The sequence below is a fragment of the Equus caballus genome, chromosome 13 (assembly GCF_041296265.1).
Source record: "Equus caballus isolate H_3958 breed thoroughbred chromosome 13, TB-T2T, whole genome shotgun sequence".
In the NCBI taxonomy this organism is placed as follows: Eukaryota; Metazoa; Chordata; class Mammalia; order Perissodactyla; family Equidae; genus Equus; species Equus caballus.
Genome location: NC_091696.1, coordinates 2,329,390 through 2,355,264, shown reverse-complemented (window position 1 = coordinate 2,355,264; position 25,875 = coordinate 2,329,390). Strand labels below are relative to the sequence as shown.

At 44.1% G+C, this 25,875-nt stretch overlaps 1 protein-coding gene across 3 annotated transcripts in view; it reads left to right on the top strand.

Annotated features, from left to right (window-relative positions):
- GNA12 (G protein subunit alpha 12) overlaps positions 1-25,875 on the top strand; it is a 113,009-nt gene that overhangs the window by 23,464 nt on the left and 63,670 nt on the right. The window contains exon 1 of one of the 3 annotated variants that reach the window (XM_070231388.1): positions 23,536-24,239. The exons of the other annotated variants lie outside the window; for them this stretch is intronic. Coding sequence (XP_070087489.1) covers positions 24,222-24,239 — 18 coding nt within the window. The 5' untranslated portion in view covers positions 23,536-24,221. Of the gene's footprint in view, positions 1-23,535; positions 24,240-25,875 lie in introns of those variants that run through there. 3 annotated transcript variants of the gene reach the window in all.

The window sequence follows — 25,875 nt, the reverse complement described above, 5'->3', positions numbered from 1 at the left end:
ACCGTCTGGGGGCTCGGGGGGTTGGGAGTGTTGATTTTGTTCCCCTTCTTTGCAAGTCACTGCCTCTGATGTTTACTAGGGCTGGAAAAAGGGGTTCCCTAAGATAGATCTTAGATTTGGGAGCTGAGAGTGTGCCAGAGGCCCCCGTAGTTCAGAATTCCCACTCTTGGTTACTGGACACTCCACAGATGCTGGTTCAGGCAGGCAGATTCTGAGTGTCGTCCCAGTGAAATCTGGGAGGTGAGACAGCCTACACAGGAGCTCATCTCAGAGGAAGAGTAGCGTCCAGAAGGAGCTTCACATCTGCAGAGTTAGGTAAAAAGTTATAAAAACAGAGAATAGGAAAGCTGAGTAAATACAGTCTAGCATTTTTAAGCCAGGTTTAGTAGGAAATTTTGGTATTAGTCTGAATCCTCTTTGTGTGCGTAGGACGTTTTTACACAGTTCTAGGAGGCGCATCCTGGAATGTCAGTCCTGGGTGGGCGTGCGGGGCCCTGGTCTCGTGCACCTTGCATCCCTAAGGCCTGGCACAGCACCAGCACATAGTAGGCATTCAACTATTTGTTGGATGTATGAATAAATATTTTTAGAAGAAAAAAGTCTGAAAGATCTTGAAAACCAAATTTTAATGTTGATGATCCTGTAAAAAAAAAATGTTTTTCATGTTTTAAGAACACGAAGCTCAGGATTCTACTGAGCAGGAAGGTCGTCTTCCCTGGTGTTTCCCGGCAACCAGCCCTGTCCTGGTAGACTCGCCGGAGGAAGAGAAATAGCTCACCTGGTACCGTGTGTAGCCGTCTTGCTGAGGTGGAGGGGAAGTGGAGCAGAGGGCTCTGAAAACAGGATGAGTGGAGGACCCGCCACTGTCCCCAGGCGAAATTGTTCAGGGGTGAATCCTGTTGCGTGGGCCACCCAGTGAGTGAGTCAGGAGTTGCAGCCCTGGTGTCCTTATATAGAGTCATTCATACAATTTGGGAGTTTCATGAGTAGCCAGTAAAAGCAATTCTCTATTCTTCTATGTAATCGAAAACACGTGGGTCTAATTCCTCTCTGCCGTCAGCCGAAGACCAACATCCGCTTTCTCACACTGTCTCTTTGCTGCTGCAAGGAGCGCTGATTGGTCACTTCATTCACATGCTCTTTCCGCAGGGGGCACACTGAGCCTTGGGCACCTGCCCACAGGAAGTGGGGGCTTCCCGCTGTTGAAAGGGGGAGTCTCTTCTCTGAAACAAAGCCCGTGATCGGAGTCATTTTCTTTCTCAGCCTGTCTTTGAAGAACATCTCTAATCTAAGAATCTTCACACAAGTTCTTAAACCTGTACTAAGCAGAACGTTAATCAGAAAATCGTTGATTGGCGTCTTTCACTTCGGTCCCATTTCTGTAGCGTGTGAGTGACTCCCATGGAGTTTTGTCTGTGTTGACTAAGACGTGGCTGCAGTTTCACCTCTATAAGGTTATAAGGAGGAGGCCATGGTGGGCGGTTAACCAGGAGATCATAACTGACTTAGGTCTGGAAATCAACCAGCTGGCAGGACTCGCGGAGGAGGCAAACCATGCTGAGATTTGCAGACGCCCAGAAGCTGGGGTGTGTCCAGGGGGTCAGAGAGGCAGTGGAAAGGCCAGTGTGGGGAGAGTGGAGTTTGCAGGGGAGAGGAAGTGAGTATTTGGAGCTGGGGTGGCAGGGATGGGGCAGAGTGTTCAGTCTCGCTGGCCATGCCCAGGATTTCGCACTAAAACTGAGTGCAAGGGAAGCCGCTGGAGAGTCTTCAGCAGAGAAGTGAAATGACCTGACGTGTGTTTTTAAAAGGATCCCCCTGTCTACTCAGTGGGGAATGTAGAAGGGGCTGGGGAGGGGGCAGTGTGGGCCCGAGTGAAAGCAGGGAGTCACTTGGGGGACTGCCGTGGGCCAGACAGGTTTCGTGGGTTGTTCCCTTAGGTGGGAGCAGTGCACGGGGTCGTTGGTCGTCTCCCTAGCCTCGGGTTTTCATCTCTGAAGTGAGGATAGTGACTGTAGCTCTCTCACGGTTGCCGGACTTGTGCCTGGACGTCCTGGGGGTCAGTCACCGTCAACTTCATGTTTATAGTTACTGCTGCTGCTGCCCTCTCTGCTCAGAGGCCGCCACTGTCATGACTTTGATCTGTGTTCACTCTGCCTTTTTATACCTTTACCACATGTCTGTATATCTGTATCAATGTATGTGTTTCCTGTGTTTCTAAGAATTCATATAAATGGTATCGCTTTGAATAGTCATTTAAAAAATTGGTTTGCTCAGCAGTGTGTTTGCTTTCTGTCCACATTGGTGCATATAGATCCAGTCTGTTCATTCTAACCAGCACATTAATTACCATGATGTGTCATCCCTTCTCTCCTAATGCTCAGCTGGGTGGTTTTCCATTTTCTCTACGACCGGCGGTGCTGCTCTGTGTGTCCTTGTGCACATCTGTGGCGCACTGTGGCCACTCCCTCTGGAGAATGTACTTAGACGTGGACTTGCTGGGTCAGTTATCTGCAGTTCCAGCTTTACTGGGTGTCGTCAGATGTTGCTTCTCATGGGACATCTTAGCGAACAGAGCTGTTAAATGAACTGGAAAACTATAATTCCTTATTTCAGATAAAGGAAGAATTCCCCCTGTATGTGTTTGAGTAGACAGATGATTGGGACTTGTTGAGCACATGTGCTCTGAAAAGGGGTGGGTGGGCGATAGAAAATATACCTGGGCTTTGTTTTAATCAGGTGCGTGGTGAGACGCGCAGACACGGAAATGACATCATGAAGGAAGGAGTTTGTACCGACTGACCCCTGGAAACAGGAGCACTCACACCAAGTAGGGCCACTCAGGGAAGCACTGGGGTCCGTCAGGAGGCAGTGGGAGCGAAGGAAAGGCGTGGGCAGGAGCCTCTATGGTGTTTTGTGGGAAGGAACGGGCAAGGCAGGGTGAACAGATTAGAGGGGGTAGTGTGGTCTCCTGGCTCTAGGGATGGTCCCTAGTGTCCAGGACCTGGCCCTGGGTGATTAGGGCAGAGGACCAGTGCCTCCTGGAGCGTAAAAGCCAGAGAGAGGAGGTGGTTCTGAGTGTGGGCTCTGGATGGGTTGGTTTCCCTGTGACAGGGAATTAGCTAGCACCACGAGGGGCAGTCTCTCCAGGATTAACAAGGCCCCTAAGATGTCAGAGCATCATAAATACAGAAAATAGAAAACGTGATTAATGCCAGAAGCAATAACCCAAAGAAAATTAAGCCATAGATTTGAAATGCTGAGAAACATGAAATTGCTCAGTTTTTCCCTGCGAGCCTGTTATCCCTCCTGGTGCAGGTCGGCAGGGGTCGGGGTGGTGGAGTCACTGGAGGAGCTTGTGGCCCCACCCGAGGGGCCCTGACTTCATTGGTCTGGGGTGCAGCCTGGGCAGGATGTTTAAAACACCCTGGGTGATTCGCGCGGCAGCCCCGGCTGAGGAGCACTGACGCGGGGAGAGCGGCCTCCGATAACCCGCTCTGAGGATTGTTAGTGTCGGTTCAGCTTGCCCCGAGGGAAGAAGCCGAAGCCCTGGGTGGCCCGAGTCGAGATTTTAGGCTTCGGGGCCAGGAGTCCATGTCAGGGATGTTGTGCGTGTATCCACGTGACAAGAGAGAAAACAAATTTTCACAAATTTTTAATTAATAAAATTCAAAATATAAACCGACAATTGAGTACAATTTTTTGTAATGCAAGTAGACTATTGAGGACAATGAAATTCTTTTTGGGGAATAACATTTCTCTTAACTGGAGTTCACAGTCAGTGTTCTTACCGTTGACTCAGACACAGATGCTCCTCACTAAGGGCCATTCTGAGCTCACAGGGCAGGGAAAGTCAGGAGGCAGCACACATGTGGCCTGCGGGCCTTAGCTGGCCGGCCTGCCCCACTGGACGGGAGCAGGCAGGGTGTCTGCCGACTTCTGAACCAGGGTCGCAGTCCCTGCCTCTCGCTCTGGTCTGGACGCTGCAGGCCGAGCCGCGTTCTCTCCAGCTCCGCGGGGCTCTCGCATCGGGGCGCGTGGACTCAGGAGGAAGAAACTTTCATTTTGTTCTTTGATATTGCGATGTTGGATATTGGGTCCATTCATAATGCTCGGAGGTTTTGATGTTTCCGCTCAGATTCAGGCTGATCTATAGGCTGCTTTCCAAAGCTCAGCTCCATAGGGAGGTGAGGGTGAGCCTGGGGCCCTGTGGGGAGGTGAGGGTGAGCCTGAGGCTCTCTGGGGAGGTGGAGGTGAGCCGGGGCCCTGTGGGGAGGTGGAGGTGAGCCCGGGGCCCTGTGGGGAGGTGAGGGTGAGCCCGGGGCCCTGGGGAGAGCACAGGGAGGTTGCTGATCAGGTTTGTGGGGTAAGTCAGGGTCTCTTTTCCTGCAAGTGTGTCAAACATAGGCTGGTAACCATTTATGGATAGAAGGCTGTTTTTTAATAAGAAATTCACATCTGGAGGGTGATTTGACAAAGCACCTTTTCGAGTTGCTTCCAACTCTGAAATTCTGAGCTGTGAAGAAAGCAGGAAAGGGAAATAAGTTTTGTAGTGGGGGTTGTGGTTTTAAGCCGGATGGTCCAGTAAGGCCCCCCTGAGAAGATGACTCTTGAATAAAGACTTTATGTTCGTGAAAGAAGTCCGCTAAGAGTCTTGGTTTGTGACTCTGACTTTATTTGTGAGCTTGGACCAGGTTGAGAGGGGCCTTTATTCTGGTGTCTTTAATCGTCTTTAGTTCGGGTTATTGGGATTCTTAAAGACTAACGTTGGCTTGCGTGAATCAGGGTACCAGATGGAAACTGAAAGTCTGTTGCTGTTTTGAGCACACACTAATTGCACACTGCGGCTCCCGGGCTGGGTCTTACTGGGTTCAGCTCCAGCCGCAGCGCACCCGGAGCAAGGCAGCTTCCTGATCTCTGCTCCCCTCTCGTAGATGAGGAGTCTTTGCCGACGGGCAGACCCAGCCACGGCCTCCAGTCTCGAGCTCTTCTCGCTAATCCCAGGGTCTGCAAATTTTCCAGTTCTGGTCTGGTCAGCTGCCCCGTTTCCATCTCGTGTTCCCTTCACACATTGGTCTGCCCCACCTTTCAGGCATGTTCAGTTTTTCCCATCTTAGCTCGCTGCTTGAATGACTGTCACCTCGTCTCCAGCCCCGTCCCTTGGGGTGCAGCAGATACGGTGGGTGTCTTGGTCCAGGTGTGCTTCACTCTCGTGGGACAGTCAGTCCCCTCGTCTGTAACCCTCCCAGAAGCTTCACTGCCTGGGGACTGCTGGGGGAGACTGTCACCAGATGCCCTTTTATACCTAATGACATTTGTACTGGGGCGTGTCATCATCTACATTTTAAATAATTAAAAAAATTCAAAACGCCATCCTCCTGAGAAAGAGCATTCCGTTTCATCAAAGCCGATAAATATAATTTTAAAACTTTGTTTCATCGTAGAGCTAGAAAATATAAAACGTAAACTGTAACCTCTTGTTATTGGGGACGAAGCAATTACATTGTAAAGATCGCCAAGTTCTTTTGATTTTGTAATATGTTCTTATCCTTGAACTCCTCTAAAAACATTGAATAACTACTTTGTTTACCTGCTTTACCATTAGGTAAAGGTAGAGGTTTTGTGGGTTTTTCAGGCAGATTTTAGTTTGTCTTTTTCTCTCCTCCCGCACCCGCACGTTGTCTGGCTGGCCTTTGAAGGTGATGGTCAGTGCTGTGCGTTCATGTGGCCTCGGTAGAGTGCCGTCGTAGAATCGAGTGGGACTGGACAGGAGCGCGCAGTCACTGGTTTTAGCAAATTACCCAGGTCTGAAGACTCAACGTTAGTGTCTCAACAGCTTTAAAAGAAAAAGAAAATAAGCTAAGAAAAACACTGTCTGAAGGATTTATCATAATTTTGAGGAAAAGCAGATGTGGATCCTTAAAGAGGTATTCTCCCTTGAAAACTGAAAATGGCTTTTTCATAGAATTAGTAACAAAGGGATTAACTCGGTTTGCAGGTTTCTAGTGAGGAATAGTCTGAGGTGCCGGTTCTGGTGAGCACCGGGAAGCCTTTCCATCTCTGAAGACGCTGTCGCATCGAGTGACCAGGGAGACTTTCTGGGGGGGGTCCCTGTGTGCTTGGAATAACTAGTGCGTGTGTGTTAAATATCGGAGTTCCTTCGGTTTATGTGGAAACAAAATGTGACTCTTCACCTGCTTCTTGATGGAAGGTGCTTTGAGGAACCGGACACTGCTGGTTGGTGTGGCCTGTGGACTGGGTTTTACATAGTCCAGACTCCGTTTGAAGCAATCGCCTGTTTCCACAGGTTTTTGGGGACTCTTGGAGTTTTAACAGTTTTTATTTGCATATTAAAAATTTGTGCATTCCAATAATTGAAATCATTTGAACAAAAAGAAAACGGCACTCTGATGAAACTGCATTTTACAGCCTGCAAGACAGCTGGGACCAGCTTGGTTTTTACTCTGGATTTCACGGTCGTCCCACCCAGCTGCTTTCTCCACCAACATACCAGTTCTTTCCCTTCCCTGTCAGCCAGCCAGGCGGAGGCAGAGGGGAGAGGCAGGTGCACCCTTCCTTGTCAGCAGTTCTCAATTCTTTGGTGTGAAAAGCGGCAGCACAGTCATTTAAACTGGATCCAACTTTTGCGTCTTAGAAAGTTAAACAGCTAAAATAAGTAAAATAAGAAGGCAGTGCTTGTGGAATGTACTGTGCATATTGGCGGCGTCTGCCTCCTTTCCATTCCCCTGCTTGTTTCCTCTGGTGAGTCATTTCTTTCGAAGGGAGTAGATTTTTCTCTTTTCTGTCGTCTTCAATTTCGACTTAGCGAATTCGACTTATCGACTTTCTCCATCTCAGCCGTCTCGGGTCTGTCAGACATGGTTGGGGAGGAGGCGTGCGGGGAGTGGAGACCAGTATGCGAAGTAGCCACTGCCGCCGCGTCGCAGCAGGTTTTGATGTGTGTGCCGCTGGCTGCCTGTTGCAGGCCGCATAGCTCCTGGTCGAGCTGGCAGAGTGGGGCTGGCTCAGTAGAGTTTGGTTCAGTGTTGCGCATGGGGAGCCTATCATGGAAATGGTTCTCAGGTTACACTCTTCCCTCCTTTACCACTTCACAGCCTGGTAAGTGTGGGCAGTGTGCTCTCAGGTACGTTAACTTCGCTTTGACGTCTCTTCTCAAAGTGATTTTGTAAGTCTATATAGTAAACAAAAATTTGGTAAAAGTGACTTTAATGGCCATTATATAAAATTTATCTGCATACTAAGGAGAAGCAAGTGTATTCTCCTACCCCTTTTAAACCTGTTAACACTCTGGCTGTGCTGGGGCTCTCTGCTGCTCAGGAGAAACTGGAGTTCTGCCGGCTTTGTTGTGCTCTGTCTTCCACGTGAGTTGGTGTGACACTAGCTGAACACGCATTCTTGGTGCCTTGGGGCCGGTGTGAGGGAAAGCAGTGCTCCTCGCAGAGCCAGGTGTCCACAGCCGAGCTAAGGAGAAGTCAGGTCAGAGCTGAGCATGCCTTTCTGGGCCTGAAGTTGCCGCCCAGCCCAGGGACTTTGGGCTGGGGCTTCCTGTAAGTCTGTGTTCTCTTCAAATTCTTATCTCCTTTGGCTGTTGGAAGATGAAGTCCCATCCTCGACTATGCAAGAAGTCTCTCTCGCTCCTGATTCTCTGCACCTGCTGTCTATAAAGGCTGAGCCGCGGGCCTCGGTGTCCCCTGTTGAATTAGATCTTCCTTGGGGCACTACTTCCTCGTTTTTCCTATTATCTTGCCGGCAATTACTGGGATCTGTCGTTTGGGATCCAGCTTCTTTCTGTTGTTATTATTGATGGGATGCTGAGCTAAGTTCCTCCTAACGGAAATGACATGGTTATCACTATCATTATTACTAATGTTACTTTTATTATTATTTTACCTATTGCAGTGAATCCCGAAAAATTAAAGTAGCTATTTCATAAGAGAGCCCCAGCCCTTCTGGGGTTGATCCCTTTCTCACGTCAAAACTTCTCCCTACAAGAAAGTGATTGTCCTTAAGCGTGTGTTGATTGGGAGAAGGTGTAACACTGGAAGCCTGCTCCAGCTCAGTCGGCTTGTAAAGAAGTGTTTGTAGCTTACTAATCATGAAAGCATCTGTATAACTGAAAAGCAGTAACACACGTGTGTGTGAGAAAGTTCCTTCTGTTTAAACTGTCGGTCGCTGTGCCGTTTTGATTTACTTGCTGCAGTAAATTAAGCAGTCTCTTGGGTTGAACTTTTCCTGCTAACAGACTTTTCTTTTATCTTTGACATGCAAAAAGGAGATAGTTTTAAAAGGAATTTCCAGGCCCGTTATACAACTGAATTGCTTTCAAATAAAGTATGGGCCAGTATTAATTTCTCAACCTCAATAATGATTCCTCATCTGGTGAAATTTCCAGTGAGAAGTAAGCTGAAACGGCTAATGTTCGGTCTGTGTGCTGTTCGGTCGGTGTTGGTACAAGGGGAATCGGAGTGTTGACACTGGGTGCACGTCTGTTCCTTCAGGTCTTCCTCTGTGCCGCCTGAGAGGCGGAGGGGTCACTGCCCTGGGTTGGCAGAGGAGGAACCTGAGATCCAGGCACCCAGCCTCTCAATGAGCAGATCGTCTGCTGTGTGCCGCCCAGGATATGGGAGTGAACAAGACAGCCAAGGAGCCTGCCCTCGTGGCCTGACATTCCAGTGCGGCAGAAAGAGTAAACAGGATAAACGAGGAAACTGCAGGGTCCGTCAGCGAGCAGGAAGTGCTAGACAGAAAGAGAGCAGGGACGGATGGAAGGGGAGGCGTGGGGCCGGAGAAGGTCGAGAGTTTGGATAAGAAGGCCAAGGGCTACGCTAAGACGCTGATGTTGGAGTAAAGGCTCAAAGGAGGTGAGGGGTGAGTCATGTGGACATCTAGGGCAAAAAGTTTCAGGCATCAGGAACCAGAAGTGCAAAGGCCCTGAGGCAGAAGCAGGGAGGCCACGTGACTGGCGTGGAGCAGGCAGGGGAGATGAGGAGGGAGTGAGGGCCGAGAAGCAACAGGGCTCGGGCCTGCTCGGCCTTTGTAAGGACTGATGAGATGGAGACCCTGGTAGGGTTTGCGCAAAGGAGCGCTATGAACTGACTTATTTGGAGAATAGACTGAAGGGGCAAGTGTAGACATGAGGGGACCAGTAGGAAGATTTGCAGTAGTCCAGGTGAGAGACGGTGGTGGCTGGACCACAGCGATCGCCGTGGAGTGGCAGGAAGCAGTCACGTTCTGGAAGCATTTTGAAGGTGGCATCTGCTGACAGCCGGGTGATGGGCAGGGGTGATCTTTCTTACTCCTCGCTGCTGCACGCCTGTGGGGAGTGTGGCCCAGCTGTCCCGCACAGGCCCTCTGGACCCTTCTGAAGATTGGCCTGCAGGGGTGGCTGCTGCCAGTGCTGGCCTGCAGGGGGAGGCGCAGGCTCCAAGGGCAGGTGGGTCTCTCGGCCCTGCTTTGGTGACCTGCAGAGGGTCCTGAAGTAACTTTTCCAAAGCCGTGATGGACCATGTGCTGCGCTCCGTGGAGAGTTAGAAATCACTGCATGCGCTCTCTCTGTATTTAAAGAGAGAAGTGGGTGTGAGCGAGAAGGAAGTGTAGCTGCAGATTCATGAAATAAATACTGAAAACTGTAGAGACCAACTCTTTGCTCTTTTATAAGCACTCACTAAGCATAAGTTCAGATTTTCGTTTTCAGCTGCCTAAACTGTTACTCGCCCAGTCGGTAGAGACAGATGCCTGAGGAGCAGGATCTCACTAAGCAGTAGCCCGAGTCCTAAAAGGAAGGAAACAGCCTGAATAATAGTAGGGATTTGAGGTGCCTTTCCCTGGTTTTACCATAGCTCCTCCGTGGGGCAAGGAAGCCGAGTGTGTGAGGCTCTGAGAGCTGTTTAGTGAGCCGAGGAGCTGCTCTCTCCTGCCTGCTGTGCCTGAGATCTGAAAGGCTGCCTGTCTTCACAGTTTAGCGTGAGTCTCCTAATGCTGGTGTCTAACTTAGTGACCTGTCCAAGTGCATTTTCGGGGCTGAATATGTTACTGTTGACTTTACTGAGTGGCACAGCAATTGAGTTCTGCAACAGTAATTTTACCTTTTTTTTAACTTTTCTTCAGTCAGTCCTATAGCCAGTTTTGAACTTTCCATCAGACAGTTTCAGAGAGGAGGAATGAGAACAGTGAGCGAGCTGGTGTGTTTTCCAGGCTATTTTTTTCCCCTCTTACACCTTATCTTTATGCCTCACTATTTCAAGAGATTTCTGTTTTGGGGTTTTTAAAAATTATTTTATTGCGGTCATATTGGTTATAACATTGTGCCATTTCAGCTGTACATTATTATATACAGTTTCTATATAAACTGTATTGTGCTCACTGCAAATAGTCTCGTTTTTGTTCATTACCAAACATATGTGTCCTTTACCCGTTTCGCCCACCCCTCCCCCCTTCCCCTCTAGTAACCACTGATCTGTTCTCTTAATCCATGTGTTTGTTTATCTTCCACATGTCAGTGAAATCATATGGTGTTTGTCTTTCTCTGTCTGTCTTATTTCACTTAACATCATACCCTCAAGTCCATCCTTGTTGTTGCAGATGGGGCGATTTTGTCTTTTTTGTGGCTAAGTAGTATTCCATTGTATATATAGACCACATCTTCCTTATCCGTTCATCCGTTGATGGGCACTTGGGTTGCTTCCACATCCAGGCTACTGTAAATAATGCTGTAATGAGCATAGGGGTGCATAGATCTTTGTATTGTTGATTTTGTGTTCTTTGGATAAATATCCAGTAGTGGGATAGCTGGATTGTAGGGTATTTCTATTTTTAATTTTCTGAGAAATCTGCATACTGTTTTCCGTAGTGGCTGCACCAGTTTGCATTCCCACCAGCAATGTATGAGGGTTCCTTTTTTCTCCACATCCTCTCCAACACTTATTATTTCTCATCTTGTTAATTATAGCCATTCTGACTAGTGTGAGGCAATATCTCATTGTAATTTTGATTTGCATTTCCCTAGTAATTAGTGATATTGAAAATCTTTTCATGTGCCTATTGGCCACTTGTGTATCTTCTTTGGGAAAATGTCTCTTCATACCTCTGCCCATTTTTTGATCGAGTTGTTTGTTTTTTTGTTGCTAAATTGTATATGTTCTTTATATGTTTTAGAGATTAACCCCTTGTCGGATATATGATTTGCAAATATTTTCTCCCAGTTGGTGGGTTGTTTTTTTGTTTTGTTCATGGTTTCCTTTGCCTTGCAAAAGCTTGTTAGTCTGACGTAGTCTCATTTGTCTGTGTTTTCTTTTATTGCTCTTGCCTGAGTAGACATGACATTCAAAAAGTTACTGCTTAGACTGATGTCAAAGAGTGTACTGCCTATATTTTCTTTGAGGAGTTTTATGGTTTCAAGTCTTACATTCGAGTCTTTAATCCATTCTGAATTTTTGTATATGGTGTAAGATAATGGTCTACTTTCTTTCTTTTGTCTGTGGCTGTCCAGTTTTCCCAACACCATTTATTGAAGAGACTTTCCTTTCTCCATTGGATGTTCTTGAGTCCTTTGTTGAAGACTAGCTGTCTATAGATGTGTGATTTTATTTCTGGGCTTTCGATTCTGTTGCATTGATCTCTGTGTCTCTTTTTGCGCCAGTGCCATGCTATTTTGATTACTATAGCTTTGTAGTATATTTTGAAGTCAGGAATCGTGATGCCTCGAGCTTTGTCCTTTTTTCTCAGGATTGCTTTAGCTATTCAGGGTCTTTTGTTGTTCCATATAAATTTTAGGGTTCTTTGTTCTATTTCTGTGAAGAATGTCATTGGGACTCTGATTGGGATTACTTTGAATTTATAGATTGCTTTAGATAATATGGACATTTTAATTATATTTATTCTTCCAATCCGTGAGCATGGAATAACTTCTATTTCTTTATATCTTCTTTGATTTCTTTCAATAATGTCTTATAGTTCTCAGTGTATAGGTCTTTCACCTCCTTGGTTAAGTTTATTCCTAGATATTTTGTTCTTTTTGTTGCAGTTATAAATGAGATTGTATTCTTGACTTTCTGCTGCTTCATTATTAGAGTATAGAAATGCAACTGATTTTTCTAAGTTGATTTTGCACCCTGCAACTTTGCTGTAGTTTTTGATTATTTCTAATAGTTTTCTGGTGGGCTCTTTAGGGTTTTCTATATATAGAAACATGTCATCCACAAACAGAGTTTTACTTCTTCCTTTCCAATTTGGATTCCTTTTATTTCTTTTTCTTGCCTTATTGCTCTGGCCAGAACCTCCAGTATTATGTTGAATAGGAGTGGCAAGAGTGAACACCCTTGTCTTTTTCTTGTTCTCAGAGGGATGGCTTTCAGTTCTTCACCATTGAGTATGATGTTGGCTGTGGTTTTGCTATATATGGCTTTTCCTTTGTTGAGGTACTTCCCTTCTGTACCCATTGTACTGAAAGTTTTTATCATAAATGGATGTTTGATCTTCTCAAATGCTTTCTCTGCATCTATTGAGATGATCATGTGATTTTTATTTCTCATTTTGTTAATGTGGTTTATCACATTGATTGATTTATGGATGTTGAACCATCCCTGGGTCCCTAGTATAAATCCCACTTGATCACGATGTTTGATCCTTTTTATGTATTGCTGTCTTCGATTTGCCAATATTTTGCTGAGGATTTTTCCATCTATGTTCATCAGCAATATTGGCCTGTAATTTTCCTTCTTTGTGTTGTCCTTGTCTGGTTTTGGTATCAGGGTAATGTCGGCCTCATAGAGTAAGTTAGGAAGTGTTATGTCTTCTTCAGTTTTTTGGAATAGTTTGAAAAGAATAGGAATTAAATCTTCTTTGAATGTTTAGTAGCATTCTCCAGAGAAGCCATCTGGTCCTGGACTTTTGTTTTTTTGGAGTTTTTTGATTACTGTTTCAGTCTCTTTACTTGTGATTGGTCTATTCAGGTTCTCTATTTCTTCTTGATTCAGTTTTAGGAGATTGTATGGGTCTAAGAATTTATCCATTTCTTCTAGGTTTTCCAATTTGTTGGCATATAGTTACTCATAGTATTCTCTTAAAATCCTTTGTATTTCTGTGGTATCCATTGTAATTTCTCCTTTTTAATTTTTAATTTTATTTATTTGAGCCTTCTCTCTTTTTTTCTCGGTGAGTCTGGCTAAAGATTTGTCAATTTTGTTTATCTTCTCAAAGAACCAGCTCTTAGTTTCATTGATCCTTTCTATTTTTTTAGTCTATTTCATTTATTTCTGCTCTAATTTTTATTATTTTCCTCCTTCTGCTAACTTTGGGCTTTATTTGTCCTTTTTCTAGTTCTTTTAGGTGTAGTTTGAGATGGCTTATTTGAGATTTTTTTCTTTGTTGAGGTAGGCCTATATTGCTATAAATTTCCTTCTTAGCATCACTTTTGCTGCATCCCATAAGAGTTGGTATGTTGTGTTTTCATTTTAATTTGTCTCTAGGTATTTTTTTATTCCTCCTTTGATTTCTTCATTGATCCAATGGTTGTTCAGTAGCATGTTGTTTAGTTTCCACGTATTTGTGGCCTTCCCAGTGTTTTTCTTGTAGTTGATTTCTAGTTTCATCACTTTGTGGTTGGAAAAGATGCTTGATATGATTTCAGTTTTCTTAAATTTATTGATGCTTGCCTTGTTTCCCAACATATAGTCTATCTTTGAGAATGTTCCATGTGTACTTGAGAAGAATGTGTATTCTGCTGTTTTGGGATGGAATGTTCTATATATCTTAAGTCCATCTGGTCTGGTATTTCATTTAAGGCCACTGTTTCCTTGTCAGCTTTTTGGCTGGATGATCTATCCGTTGATATGAGTGGGGTGTTGAGGTCCCCTATTATTATTGTGTTGCTGTCAGTTTCTTCCTTTAGGTCTGTTAATAGTTGTTTTATATACTTTAGCGCTCCTGTTTTAGGTGCATATATATTCTTAAGTTTTTGTCCTCTTGTTGGCATGTCCCTTTTATCATTATATACTGCCTCTCTTTATCTCTCATTGTCTTTTTTGTCTTGAAGTATACTTTGTCTGATATAAATATGGCAACACCTGCTTTCTTTTGCTTGCAATTCATCTACTTAAAGATGATATTCCTTCCATCCCTTCACTCTGAGCCTGTGTTTGTCTTTGGAGCTGAGATGTGTTTCCTGGAGGCAGCATATTTTTTGGTCTTGTTTTTTAATCCATTCAGCCCCTCTGTGTCTTTTGATTGGAGAATTCAATCTATTTACATTTAGAGTGATTATTGATATATGAGGGCTTAATACTGCCATTTTATCTCTTGTTTTGCAGTTGTTCTATATTTCCACTGTTTCTTTTCCTTTATATTTCTGACTGCCATTTCAGTTTGGCATTTTTCTGTGATGATTTTCTCAGTTTTTTCTTTATTTATGATTTGTGGCTCTGTTTTGATTTTTTTTTTTTTTTTGGTGGTTACCATAAGATTTGTCTAAAAGATCTCATAGGTGAGATAGTCCATTTTCTGATACCCTCTTATCTCCATTAGCCCAAGCAGGTGCCATCCCTAACCTCTTCCCCTTCTGAGTTATTGTTGTCACAAATTATTCTTTTATGGGTTGTGAGTTTGTGAGTAAATGGAAGTGTTTATAGTGATTTTTGATGCTTTCCTTCCCTTTATCTTTTATGCTATAATGGTTTACTAGCCTATTCTGATAGAGAGTTGCAATTTTCTGACTCTATTTATCTCCTTGCTTAAGGTTTTGTAAATCTCTGCTTTTTAGTTCCAGATGAGAGGGCTCCTGTCAATGTTTCTTGTAAGGCAGGCCTAGTGGTGATGAACTCCCTCAGCTTTTGTTTTTCTGGGAAAGCTTTTATTTCTCCATCGTATCTGAAGGATGGTTTCACTGGATAGAGTATTCTTGGCTGAACGTTTTTGTCTTTCAGTATTTTGAATGTATCATTCCATTCTTTCCTAGCTTGTAAGGGTTCTGCTGAGAAATCCCCTGAAAGCCTGATGGGGGTTCCTTTGTAGGTTACTTTCTTCTGCCTTGCTGCCCTTAATATTTTTCCTTTGTCATTGACTTTTGCCAGTTTTACTATTTGCCTTAAAGAAGGTCTTTTTGCATTGATGTAATTATGAGTTCTATTGGCTTCAATTACTTGTAAGTCCAGTTTCTTCCTCAGGTTTGGAAAGTTTTCCGCTATTATTTCTTTGAGCAAGCTCTCTATTCCTTTCTCCCTCACTCTCCCTCTGGAATACCGATAATCCTTATGTTGCTTTTCTTAATTGAGGAGGTATTTCTTGAAGAATTTCTTCATTTTTAAAAAATCTTAGTTCTCTTTCCTCCTCTAGCTGAAGCATTTCTGTGTTTCTATCCTCTAAATCACTAATTTTGTCCTCCATAATGTCAGCTCTATTTTTTATGGATTCTAGATTATTTTTTGTCTCATTAACTGTGTTCTTCATATCCAGAATTTCTGTTTGGTTTTTCTTTTTAGAGTTTCAATCTCTTTGGTGAAATAGTCCCTCTACTCATTAATTTTATTCCTGAGCTCATTGAACTGTCTTTCTGAGTTTTTTTGTAACTCATTGAGTTTCTTTTTTCTTTTTCCCTACCTAGAGCCCCAATACATGGTCGCATATCCTAGTTGTAAGTCATTCTAGTTCTTCTGTGTGAGCCGCCACCACAGCATGGCAGCTGACAGATAGGCAGTATGGTTCTGCGATTGGGAAATGAACCCCAGCTGCCAAAGCAGTGAGTGCTGAACTTTAACCTTTAGGCCATGAGGGCTGGCTCTCCTTGAGTTTCTTTATGACAACAGTTTCAAATTCTCTGTCATTTAGGTTATAAATTTCTGTGACTTCAGGATTGGTTTCCGAAGACTTGTCATTTTCCTTATGTTATTTTCCTTATGGTGTTTCTTGAATTGATCCTTTGCTAGTGCATTTGTGGTAGTATCAGGTCTCAGATTCCACCTGCCACTGTTGGAGGATGGGCAGGAGCTGTGTTTTCTGATCCTGCCCTGTCTGCTGAAATTTGTGCTGGTAGGGCTGCTCTGTATTTGCGCCCTGGCTGAAACCACTCGGCAGATGGTGCATGCACATGCAGGTGGGGCCTCTCTGCTCTGCCGGGGGATTGCTCTCATGTGGCACCGCTGCACTAGGTGGGAGGAGAGGGGCGCTTTCTTTCGCACACAGGCTGGCTCTGCACTCATGGGTTTAGCTGAGCTGCTGAGCCTAGTGGGGGCTCCTTTGCGAGGGCTGAGCCGCTCCACTTGGTGGGGAGAATTCCTATGGGTGAGGCTGCCGCGGCATGGTGGGCACTCCCACAGGTTGGGTTACCACTCTGAAAGTGTTTGCATGCAGGCCAGGCTGCCCCTGCCTCCTCTTACAGTTTCACTGGCCACTGTGTGAGGACCCATGACCTAGATCATTGCTGCCAGGGAGATGGAGGGATCCACTTTCCTAGTTCCACTGCTTCCCGGGGTCCAGTCCCCCCACCCTCGGATGTATGGCTGCATGGATCTCTCAGACATCCTGTTGTGCTGTGTAGGGAATCCTCTTGGTTAATGAATGTCCGTTTAGTTGTACCTTAGAGGGGAGAGGCAAAGGGGACAACTCACTCCACCGTGATGCTGACATCTTCCAAGAGATTTCTGTTTATATGGACAGGAATTGATGATAACTCCTCCATCACATTCAGGGCTCTCCTGATTTGGAAACTTCTTCTAAGAACTCAGACTAAATATTTTAAATTCTCCTTTATGCCTTGATATGAAGTGTTTTCTTGGAAGTGTTGACTGATCCTCGTCCTCTGATTGAAGCAAGGAACTTTATAAATTCAAACGTGCTTGGGAAATTCAAGCGTTTTTATTATTAGTGGTTACTTTATTGTTATTTTATCTATTTAATTATTTATTCATTTATTTAGCTTATCATTTATTAATGTTTATTTTATTATTAATAGGACCTAGAGGAAAAAAATGAATGCTTATATAAAAGCTTATTTGAAGTATAGAAGACAAATGTCTATTAATTTTCTGTTTTTTTCCTGACTTTCGGTTGTCAATATGTGTGTGTGCGTATATATATATTTGCTTCAATCTCAGTTGCTGCTTCTTGTGATTTCTCTTGGAGCTACAGTTTGAAGATGTGACTGGTTAGATATTATTGGAGGACAGTTTTAGCAAAGCAAACAGACCAATTAAAAAAAAACAATTTTTGGAAAATTAAAGGAAAATGAAAAGTTACCTAATACAAATGGCCAATTGGTATAGCCTTTCTGGAGAACAGTTGAGTAATACTTATCAAAAGCCTCAAAAATGTGTGTATGCTTTTTGACCTAGCAATTCCATGATTCATCTTGTAGGAACTCATCACTAGAGGATAGTCAGATGTGTATCAGGGGTTTCCTTGCATCACTGTTCATACTTCCCATGCTTTGGAAACAATTTAGATGTTCAGCAACAGGGCATCAGCTTAATTATAGCATGTCTCATGTGTTGGATTACTGTGCAGTGATTACAGATCTTGAAATTTTGAAATATTTAATGACATGGTATATGCTAGATTGACATATTGCTAGAAGTGTTTTTAAAGATTTGTGAAATTTTTATATATGCACACAGAATTTTTATAAAGAATGAGATAACATTCTAAGATGTTAACAAAAGTTATTTCTAGGTAGTGATTTTTTTTTGAGGATTAATTTTCTTCTTCATGCATTTCTATGTTTCCTCTATTTTTCTCCTCTAAAAATATCTTTGTTATCAGAAAGAAACAAATTCTATTTTAAGATATGTTCCCATACAACAGTGCTGTCCAACAGAAATGTAATGTGAGCCACAAATGCAAGCCATTATGTACATTAAATTAGCCACCTTAGGAAAGGTGAAAATAAATAAAATTAATTTTAATAATATATTTTAATAACCCATAATGCTGTCATCTCAACATGTAATCAATATTAAAAGAAAGATATTTACATTTACTTTTCATACCAAGTCTTTGTAATCCAGTATGTATTTATAGCACATCTCAATTCAGACTGGCCACCTTTCCACTGCTCTGTAGTCACGGGTGGCTAGGGGCTACCCTGCTGGACAGAGCAGCCATAGGATGTCCTAATTCCGTGCTAAGACATGAGTGAAGCTTTTTTACTGTTTGGAGATTAAGGGAGGATCTGAACTTGCTAAATTCCCTCTAATTTAGGCAGGTGTACAGCATATCCTATACTTCTAGATTTAATTACTGTTTTTTAAGAACATTCTACAGAATACCAGAAATGTTGAGTCCTCGAAGGTGGAGTCCAGTCTCATTCTAGTCTCAGTGCCGGCTGTCAGCTCTATGAAAAACTGGCAGCAGACAGGACAACCTCCACCTCCATCCTTTCTTTGCTCCCGTATCTCCCCAGATATACCCAGGGAGGTATAGAGTGTAGGTAAACAACACTCATGTTTGAACCACTCAGTCCCACTTAATGGCTGCGTGACTTTGAGCTTCAGTTTCCTCGTCTGTGAAATGGGCATGATACTGTTCCTCACGGTGTTTTAAAGACGAAATGAGCTAATGAGCGTCAAGCACTTGATACAGTGTGTTCACCTGACACGCGCTCAGTGTGGTAGATGATAACATGTTATTGTAGCATCTCTGAAACTGTCTTTTGATTGTTGGAAGAGCATGCATTTCATATATGTTTGCATCTGCTCATCTGACACCTTGGTCAGAATTTGCGCTTTGCGGAAAGAGCATTTTTGTGACCTCTGAGCCTTCATTTACCACAGTGTGCCAAGGCCTCAAGCCTCATCACGTTGGAAGCTGTGGCACTTATTCAGGAATAGGGTTCTATGTGCATTTCATGGGGGTACAGCCACCACCACAAACTCATCTGATCTTTGGACAAGTGAAAAGCGGTCTTTCTAAAGTGAACGTTAACCGCTTATCCGTGCCGGGGTCTTTAGTGGTAGGAAATGCTGTGTGAGAGCTCTCTGGTTCCCAGACCTCACCTTACAGGCCGAGATGACCCTGACAAACTGGCCAGAATTGTGTTTCATCAAAACAAATCTAGTGACACTATCCCGAACAGACAAAGATTTCACAGTTTTCTCGCACCTCCTCACGAAGCGTCTTTCCACTTTGTTAGCACTTCTTCCCCAAACCCAACTCATTACTATTTGGACTTCCGACACGCAGCCCAGTTCCCTTAGATTTGATGGTGGTGGAGGCACAAGAAAGGGCCACCTTCATGGCAGGCTCAGCTACAGGGGTCTGGCCCGGTGGCTCTCAGACCACGATCCACAGTAAAAAATATATTTACCGTTGGAACTTTGTGTGTGTTCACGTGTGTACACACACACTCACGTATACGTGTCCATCCATATAGACATCTCTGTGTATTCTGGTATCTATTATAACTAAAATTCTATGAAACACTTTCTTGCCTTTACTATTTACAGTTCATTCAGGTACTTACCGTCATTTTCTGCTTCATTTTCTGCATGCTCACAGTTATTTCACAACGTGGCTCCTGAATTTGGAACACACTGAATTAGCACAGTAAGCTATGTTACCTGTTTGTAGTGTTTACAGAATTTTTTCCCTTTGGAATGATATTTAGTATTTATTTATTCACAGATTTCTTTAATATTCTCTGTGCTCAACAGGAAGGCTTCATCTCCCCTCATACCATTTAGTTGAAATGTTTAGTCAAAGTAGATTCCAGGGCTTATCACCTGACACCTGGAGAGTAGAAGAGAGAACGCTTGGTCCATACGTGGCTCCAGGAGACGATTTCACAATCTCCAGCCTGCTGGCTTTTGGTTCTGCAATCCAGCATGACTTTTCACGTTCTGGTTAAGAGATCTGAAGACATCTGCCCTGATGCTGAATTCCTTTTTTTTTTTCCTTTACTTTTAGGAGAACTAACCTTTTCTAGGCAACTGGAAAAAAAGTAATGATGATAATTTGCTTCTCCCACGCACTCCCTAAGCCTAGAATTTTTCCTCCAGTTCCGTCTGTTTCCTGAAAATTTTACCTTGGATTTCCCATTGTCCCATTACATTGAATTTGTCCTAAACTTACCTAAATCTCAGTCGCCCCCAGCCATCTCCACCTCTGGACTCAACTTGGGAGAACCGGTTAGCCGTCTTCTGGTCGTGCAAACACTCTCAGCTTCGCCCTGCTCTCCATGTTTGGTGAATTCTGTTCTCTTGCTTTATAGCTCATCTTCCTTTTGTGTCATCCCCTCATGTGGGGGCCTCGGCATCACCTTCTGATGGCCCTCCCCACCTGTACTCGCTTCCTCCCCACAGCCACCCCTCGCACCCCGCCTGGTCAGGCTCCTTTCCAGATCCTTTGATTGTTCCCTGTTTCTTACAGAATGAATTCTAGACTGCTTAGCTCACTGCAGTCTGCCTCTAACCTGCCCCTTTCACCGATGGTGACATTTCCGACTGTCCTGTGACATTTCTCCTCCTTCTGTTTGTGATGTTTTTCTCCGGCCTACGCATCGGATGCTCTGCTCTGCTTCTGTGATTGTACTGAAAGCTCTCCGAGCGGGCGCCACATTTACCACCCTTCTGGTTTTTCACCGTCACCTGGCACTTCTTTGCGCGAGGCAAACCCTCAGTATAATTGCAGGTAGAGCCCTAGGTGGCTTTCCTAGTGAAGCGACATGGAGAGGAATAGCCTGTTGTCTGTTGTATTAGAACAATTCCTTTGTTCCCAAAAAGCCCACATGAGGAGGTATGGTCAGCCGCAGTCTGGACCAGGAGGCCCTCCAGTTTTCTGTCGTAAATACAGTGGCGCTCTGATGACCGGTCCGGCTGCTTGCGGCTGCCTTTCTCACTTTTTCTCCGACCTCTAAATTAGGAGATAGCCTCCACTTCAGTTTTAGAGAGAAACCAAGAGGAGACATCCGCCTTTGCTTGCTGGGCTCATTAACTTAAAGAAATGTATCCTGTTTACATTTCTTTTATTTGGATGGTGGCCAAAGGCAAACAACCCGGCCTCGTGGGTTTCTGAAAAAAACAGAGCTTTCCAAGTACGCATGCTGCTGTCTAATTGGGCGATCATTGAAAACCGTAATATTTTCTTAGTGTAACTGTTTCATTCTATAGAAAAAGCTATTTCGATCTACTAGCATTTTCTGTCTATCTTAGCTTTAGTGTTTATTGCGGGAAGATTTTAGTAAGGAATGGCTAATCTGAAGAGCTTCGGGTTGGTTAGGGGCTAAACTAACAAAATCTATTTCGAAATGAGATGAGGGGATTTGCAGTTTTTGTTCTTCATGCATTAAAACCGAAAACCCCCAATCTACACCCCCAGCGCACGGGGGATCTCGTCTCCGACCAGAAGTTTAAATTGCTGTATTTGTAAGTTGTCTTAAAAATGTGCTCTCTGAACAGTTTGAAGTGCTACATAGTGTTGAGATGAAGTCATCAAACTGCTAAGACTTTAACTGTTTATATTTGCGTGGCTGGATAAAATGCATGGTTATCGAGAAAATTAATACTTCAGTAACACTTTTACCGAAAGAAGGGCCTGCCCTATAGCCGTGAATGAGACTTAAGTAACTTCTCTTCTGCCTTAATTTTTTTTCTTTTTCTTATGAGTGTATATAGATTTTAGGATTTTCTTGGCTTTTGTGTTTTAGGAAACTGGACTTCTATTGGAAAAGGATAACAGCACGACGTTTTATTATTTTAGTATGCCTGCTATGTTAGTAGCTTACTTTGAAGACATTAGCAACTCTGTATAATGAGGGTGACACGTGTACCTCTCAGTTGTGCAGAAGTGCAGGAAACGGAACATTTGCAGAGACCTTAGGCGCTCTCCGAAAAGGAAGAAGCAGACTCAGATTTTAAGCAGATGTCCCAAAGTGGAAAACTCCCCTAAGGCCTCAGTTTCGTATATTTGGAACAAAGTTGGCAGAGAGTAGCTTTTGACTAGAACAATTTACAAGGGCAAAAGACATCTCTTTTTTCTTGATGCCGTTTTTCTCCAAGCGAAGTGAATAAGATGCAGAAAATGGCCTGTAGCTAACTGGTATAATTCAAAGTTCGTTAGCAGTTTCGCCAATTTCCCTGGGTTTTTAAGAAGAGAAATAAGGAGCTTTTTCTTCGGGTTTGGGTGAAGTTAATTTGGACCGGCTCCAGCTTGCCTGGGTGGCAGTGTGCAGTGGGAACACAGGCTGCTTTGGGATGGACCGATTTTTTTTAAGCCAAACCGACGTTCGCCCCAATAATTAGGGAAGGCCTGGTTTGTGCAGTGGTGAAAGCAGTCTTGGTAACGATTGCCCAGCCTTCTCAGTCCACTTTGGTTCCCTGCCTTGGTCTAAACGAAAACTCCCCGGGGAGCGGAGGCTCAATTTAACTCTGGAGTGAGGTGGTGCTCCTTGTGAAGCTAAACTTTTTCATGTGCTAAAGAGCACTGAAAAGAGATCTGTGTGTGTGACCAGATTCGCTGTGTTTGAGTGTGTGAGCAGGGCCGTGACGAATGGTCGGTGGGGTGGCTGCCTGCCTGGGGCGCAGGTGGAGGCTGAGATCCTGACCCAGCTCCTTGGCCAGGCGTGGGGCCCCATCTGCCCGGATGGCGGGGACCCTCCCTCTGATTTGCACAAAGATCTGTGACCCTTTGCCAAGAATCTCGCCAGAGAAATCTCTTCTACCTTCTCCATGCTTTTTATTGTGCATCGTGTGGAGAATATGAAACATCTTTGTTTTCTTGGGTTCTGGAACCTTTTCAGCATTGTCCTTTTGGGCAGGTGGAGTTTGGTGTGGTGCCATCAGAGAAAGTGGGGGATGGGAATGACCCAGAAGCAGGAATGTGTTGGTGGGGGGTGCAGACAGAGAGGAAGGAGAGCTGAGAATGTATTTAAATCATATTTCCCCTCTGGTTAGATTCTAATCCGCTGTTGCCACTTGTTGAAATTAACGGGTGCTTCAAAAGCTGCGTTTGAGACCCGTCTCGGGTTAGGAATTTCCGAGCCTCATCTTCCTGATCTCTCTTCCCTTGGCCTCTAGTAACCTTCCCTTTCCACACCATGTAATTGGAGCATATATTGCCATGATTGCTGGTTAACTTTTTTTTTTAACTTTTTGTTTTGAAATAATTATAGGTTCACAGGAAATTGCAAAGATAGCACAGAAAGGTATCATCCAGTTTTCCCCAGTGGTTACATTTTATATCACTATAGTACAAGATCAAAGCCAGGAAATTGACATGTACAATATACAATGCATGTGTGTAATTCTGACCTGTTATCTCATGTGCAGATTTGTGTAACCAACACTTCTCTCAAGACTCGCAACTGCTCCATCCACAGAGATCTCCCTCCAGCCACCCCTTTATGGTCACACCCACCCACCTTCCTCTACCATCCCTAATCCCACTAAATCTGTTCTCCATCTCTATAATTTTGTCATCTCAAGAATGTTATATAAACAGAATCACATAGTATGTGACCTTTTGAGATTGGTTTTTTTTTTTTCACTCAGCGTAGTTCCCTTGACACCCATCTAAGTTCTTGAGGATATCAGTAGTGCATTCTTTTTTATTGCCGAGTCGTTTCCATGGTACAGAGGGTGCCACAGTTTAACCATTTATCTCTTGAAGGACATCTGGGTTGTTTCCAGTTTTTGGCTATCATGGATAAAGCTGCTGTGAACATGCCTGCACAGGTTTTTATGTGGACAGAACTTGTCATTTCTCTGGGATAAATGCCCAGCAGTGAGATTGCTGGGTTGTATGATAAGTATATGTTTAATTTTTGAAGACACTGGAAAACTATGTGATTGGCAGATGTTTTCTCCCAGTCCATAGCTTGTCTTTTCAGCCTCTTAAGAGAGTCTTTTGCAAAGCAAAAGTTTTAATTTTGATGAAGTCCAATTTATTGATAGTTTTCTTCTATGAATCATGTATTTCGTGTCATGTCTAAGAACTGTGTACCAAGCTGTAGTCGTGAAGATTTTCTCCTATGCTGTGGTTTTATGCTTGGAGTTCCTTTTGTCTGAGATGTGAAGTTTAGGTCAAGGTTCTTTTTTTTCTTTGCCTGTGGATGTCCAGTTGCTCTGACGTCATTTGTTGAAAAGGCCGTTCTTCCTCCATTTAATTGCTTTTGGATCTTTACAAAAACCAATTGGCCGTACTCGTGTGGGGCCATCTCTGGGTTCTCTGTCGTGTCCTGTTGATCTGCGTGTCTGTTCCTTCACCAGTGCCACACAGTCTTGATGACTGCAGCTTGTAAAGTAAGTCTTGAAATTGGGTAGAGCGATTCCTCCCACTTAATTTTTCTTTTTAAAGATTGTTTTAGCTAATCTAGTGCTTTCCATGTACATTTTAGAATAATCATATCTATATCCATAAAAGGTTCTACTGGGGTTTTATAGAAATTATGTGAGGCCTGTATATTAATCTGGAGAGAACTGACGTCACTGTGGAGCCTCCAGTTCGTGCACATATGTCCCTCCATTTATTAGATCTTCTTGGATTTCTTTCATCTGTGTTTTGTAGTTGTCAGCATACAAGTCCTGCACATGTTTTGTTAGATTTATACCTAAGTGTTTTTTTTCTTTAGTGATTTTAAACTTTTATTTCCACATGCTCATTATTAGTATGTGGAAAGACGGTTGAGTGTTGTGGGTTGATTTTATATCTGCTGACCTTGCTGAGTTTGCTTGAATTCCAGGAGGGTTTTTGGTAGATTCGTTGGGGTTTTCTACGTAGATCATCATTTCATCTGCAAATAGGCTTAGTTTTGTTTTTTCCTCTCTGATCCGTACCTCTTATATGTCTTGTCTTCCCCTGGCCACACCGGCTGGAGCTTGCAGTGCCATGTTGAACAGCCGTGATGAACGTGGGCAGCCCTGCCTGGTTCCCGGCCACAGAGTGAAAGCTTTCAGTCTTTTTTCCATTCATGGTGATGTCAGCTGGAGCTTTTTACTCAGTGTTCTTTATCAGCTTAAGGGAGTTCTCCTCTCTCTATTCCTAGTTTTCTGAGAGTTTTCATCATAAATGGGTGTTAATTTTTTTAATTCCTGTGTCTGTCCCTTTAGCCAGATTCTGAGTTTCTGGAGGTCGGACACTGCTTCATAAATGTTTTGTTTCCCACAGCACCGAGCTCGGTGCTTTGCCCTGAGGAAGCACCGAACACATGTTTGTGGGTCACTAGGACGGGGCATGGTCCCCGACGGCGCACCCTGGGAGGGAATCAGTGAACATCTCCAGCCAGACAGGCCTGGCCCGCGGGGTCCGGACGAGAGGCTGCGGTATTCTTTTCACTCACCGTTACCGTTCGATTCAGCGGTTCACGGCGGAAAGGGAAGTCATGGGCACCACACTGATGCTCCAGGGGTGTGAAGAAGGCAGAACTGGTTCCTCCCCTCTGCCCCAGGTGTTGGAAGTCAAACCTTTAGGATAACTGCCAACTAAAAACCATTGAGTTGTACGCTGTAAATGGAGAATTGTGTGTTATGTGACTTACAGTTGAATACAGCTGTTATTTTTTTAGAAAAGTAAGTCCCAAGTGGGCAGTGATGTCCTGGTGGTCTCTGTGCTGGGCGGCAGGGGACTGCTGTCTGTTGTTCCTCGTCCCGCCAGACCTCTTTGAGCCAGTGAAGGCTTCTCCGGAGAAGGGGGCACCCCTCCCTGCTTTTTACTCACTCCAGGATCGATGGTGCCAGAACATTCACTGGGTCACCTCAGAAGAACTCAGAAACGCCCTTAGATACTGTGTTGCTGACTTTGGAGCACTAACCTAAGCATGATGGAATAGACTCCTCACTGCCCAGTGAGCCATTGTCACCAGGACGGTATTGTCCACAGTCCGGGTGCTTTCCCTCAGGCTGTTTTAGCTTAGGCTGTTTCTCCATCCCCTTGACTCTG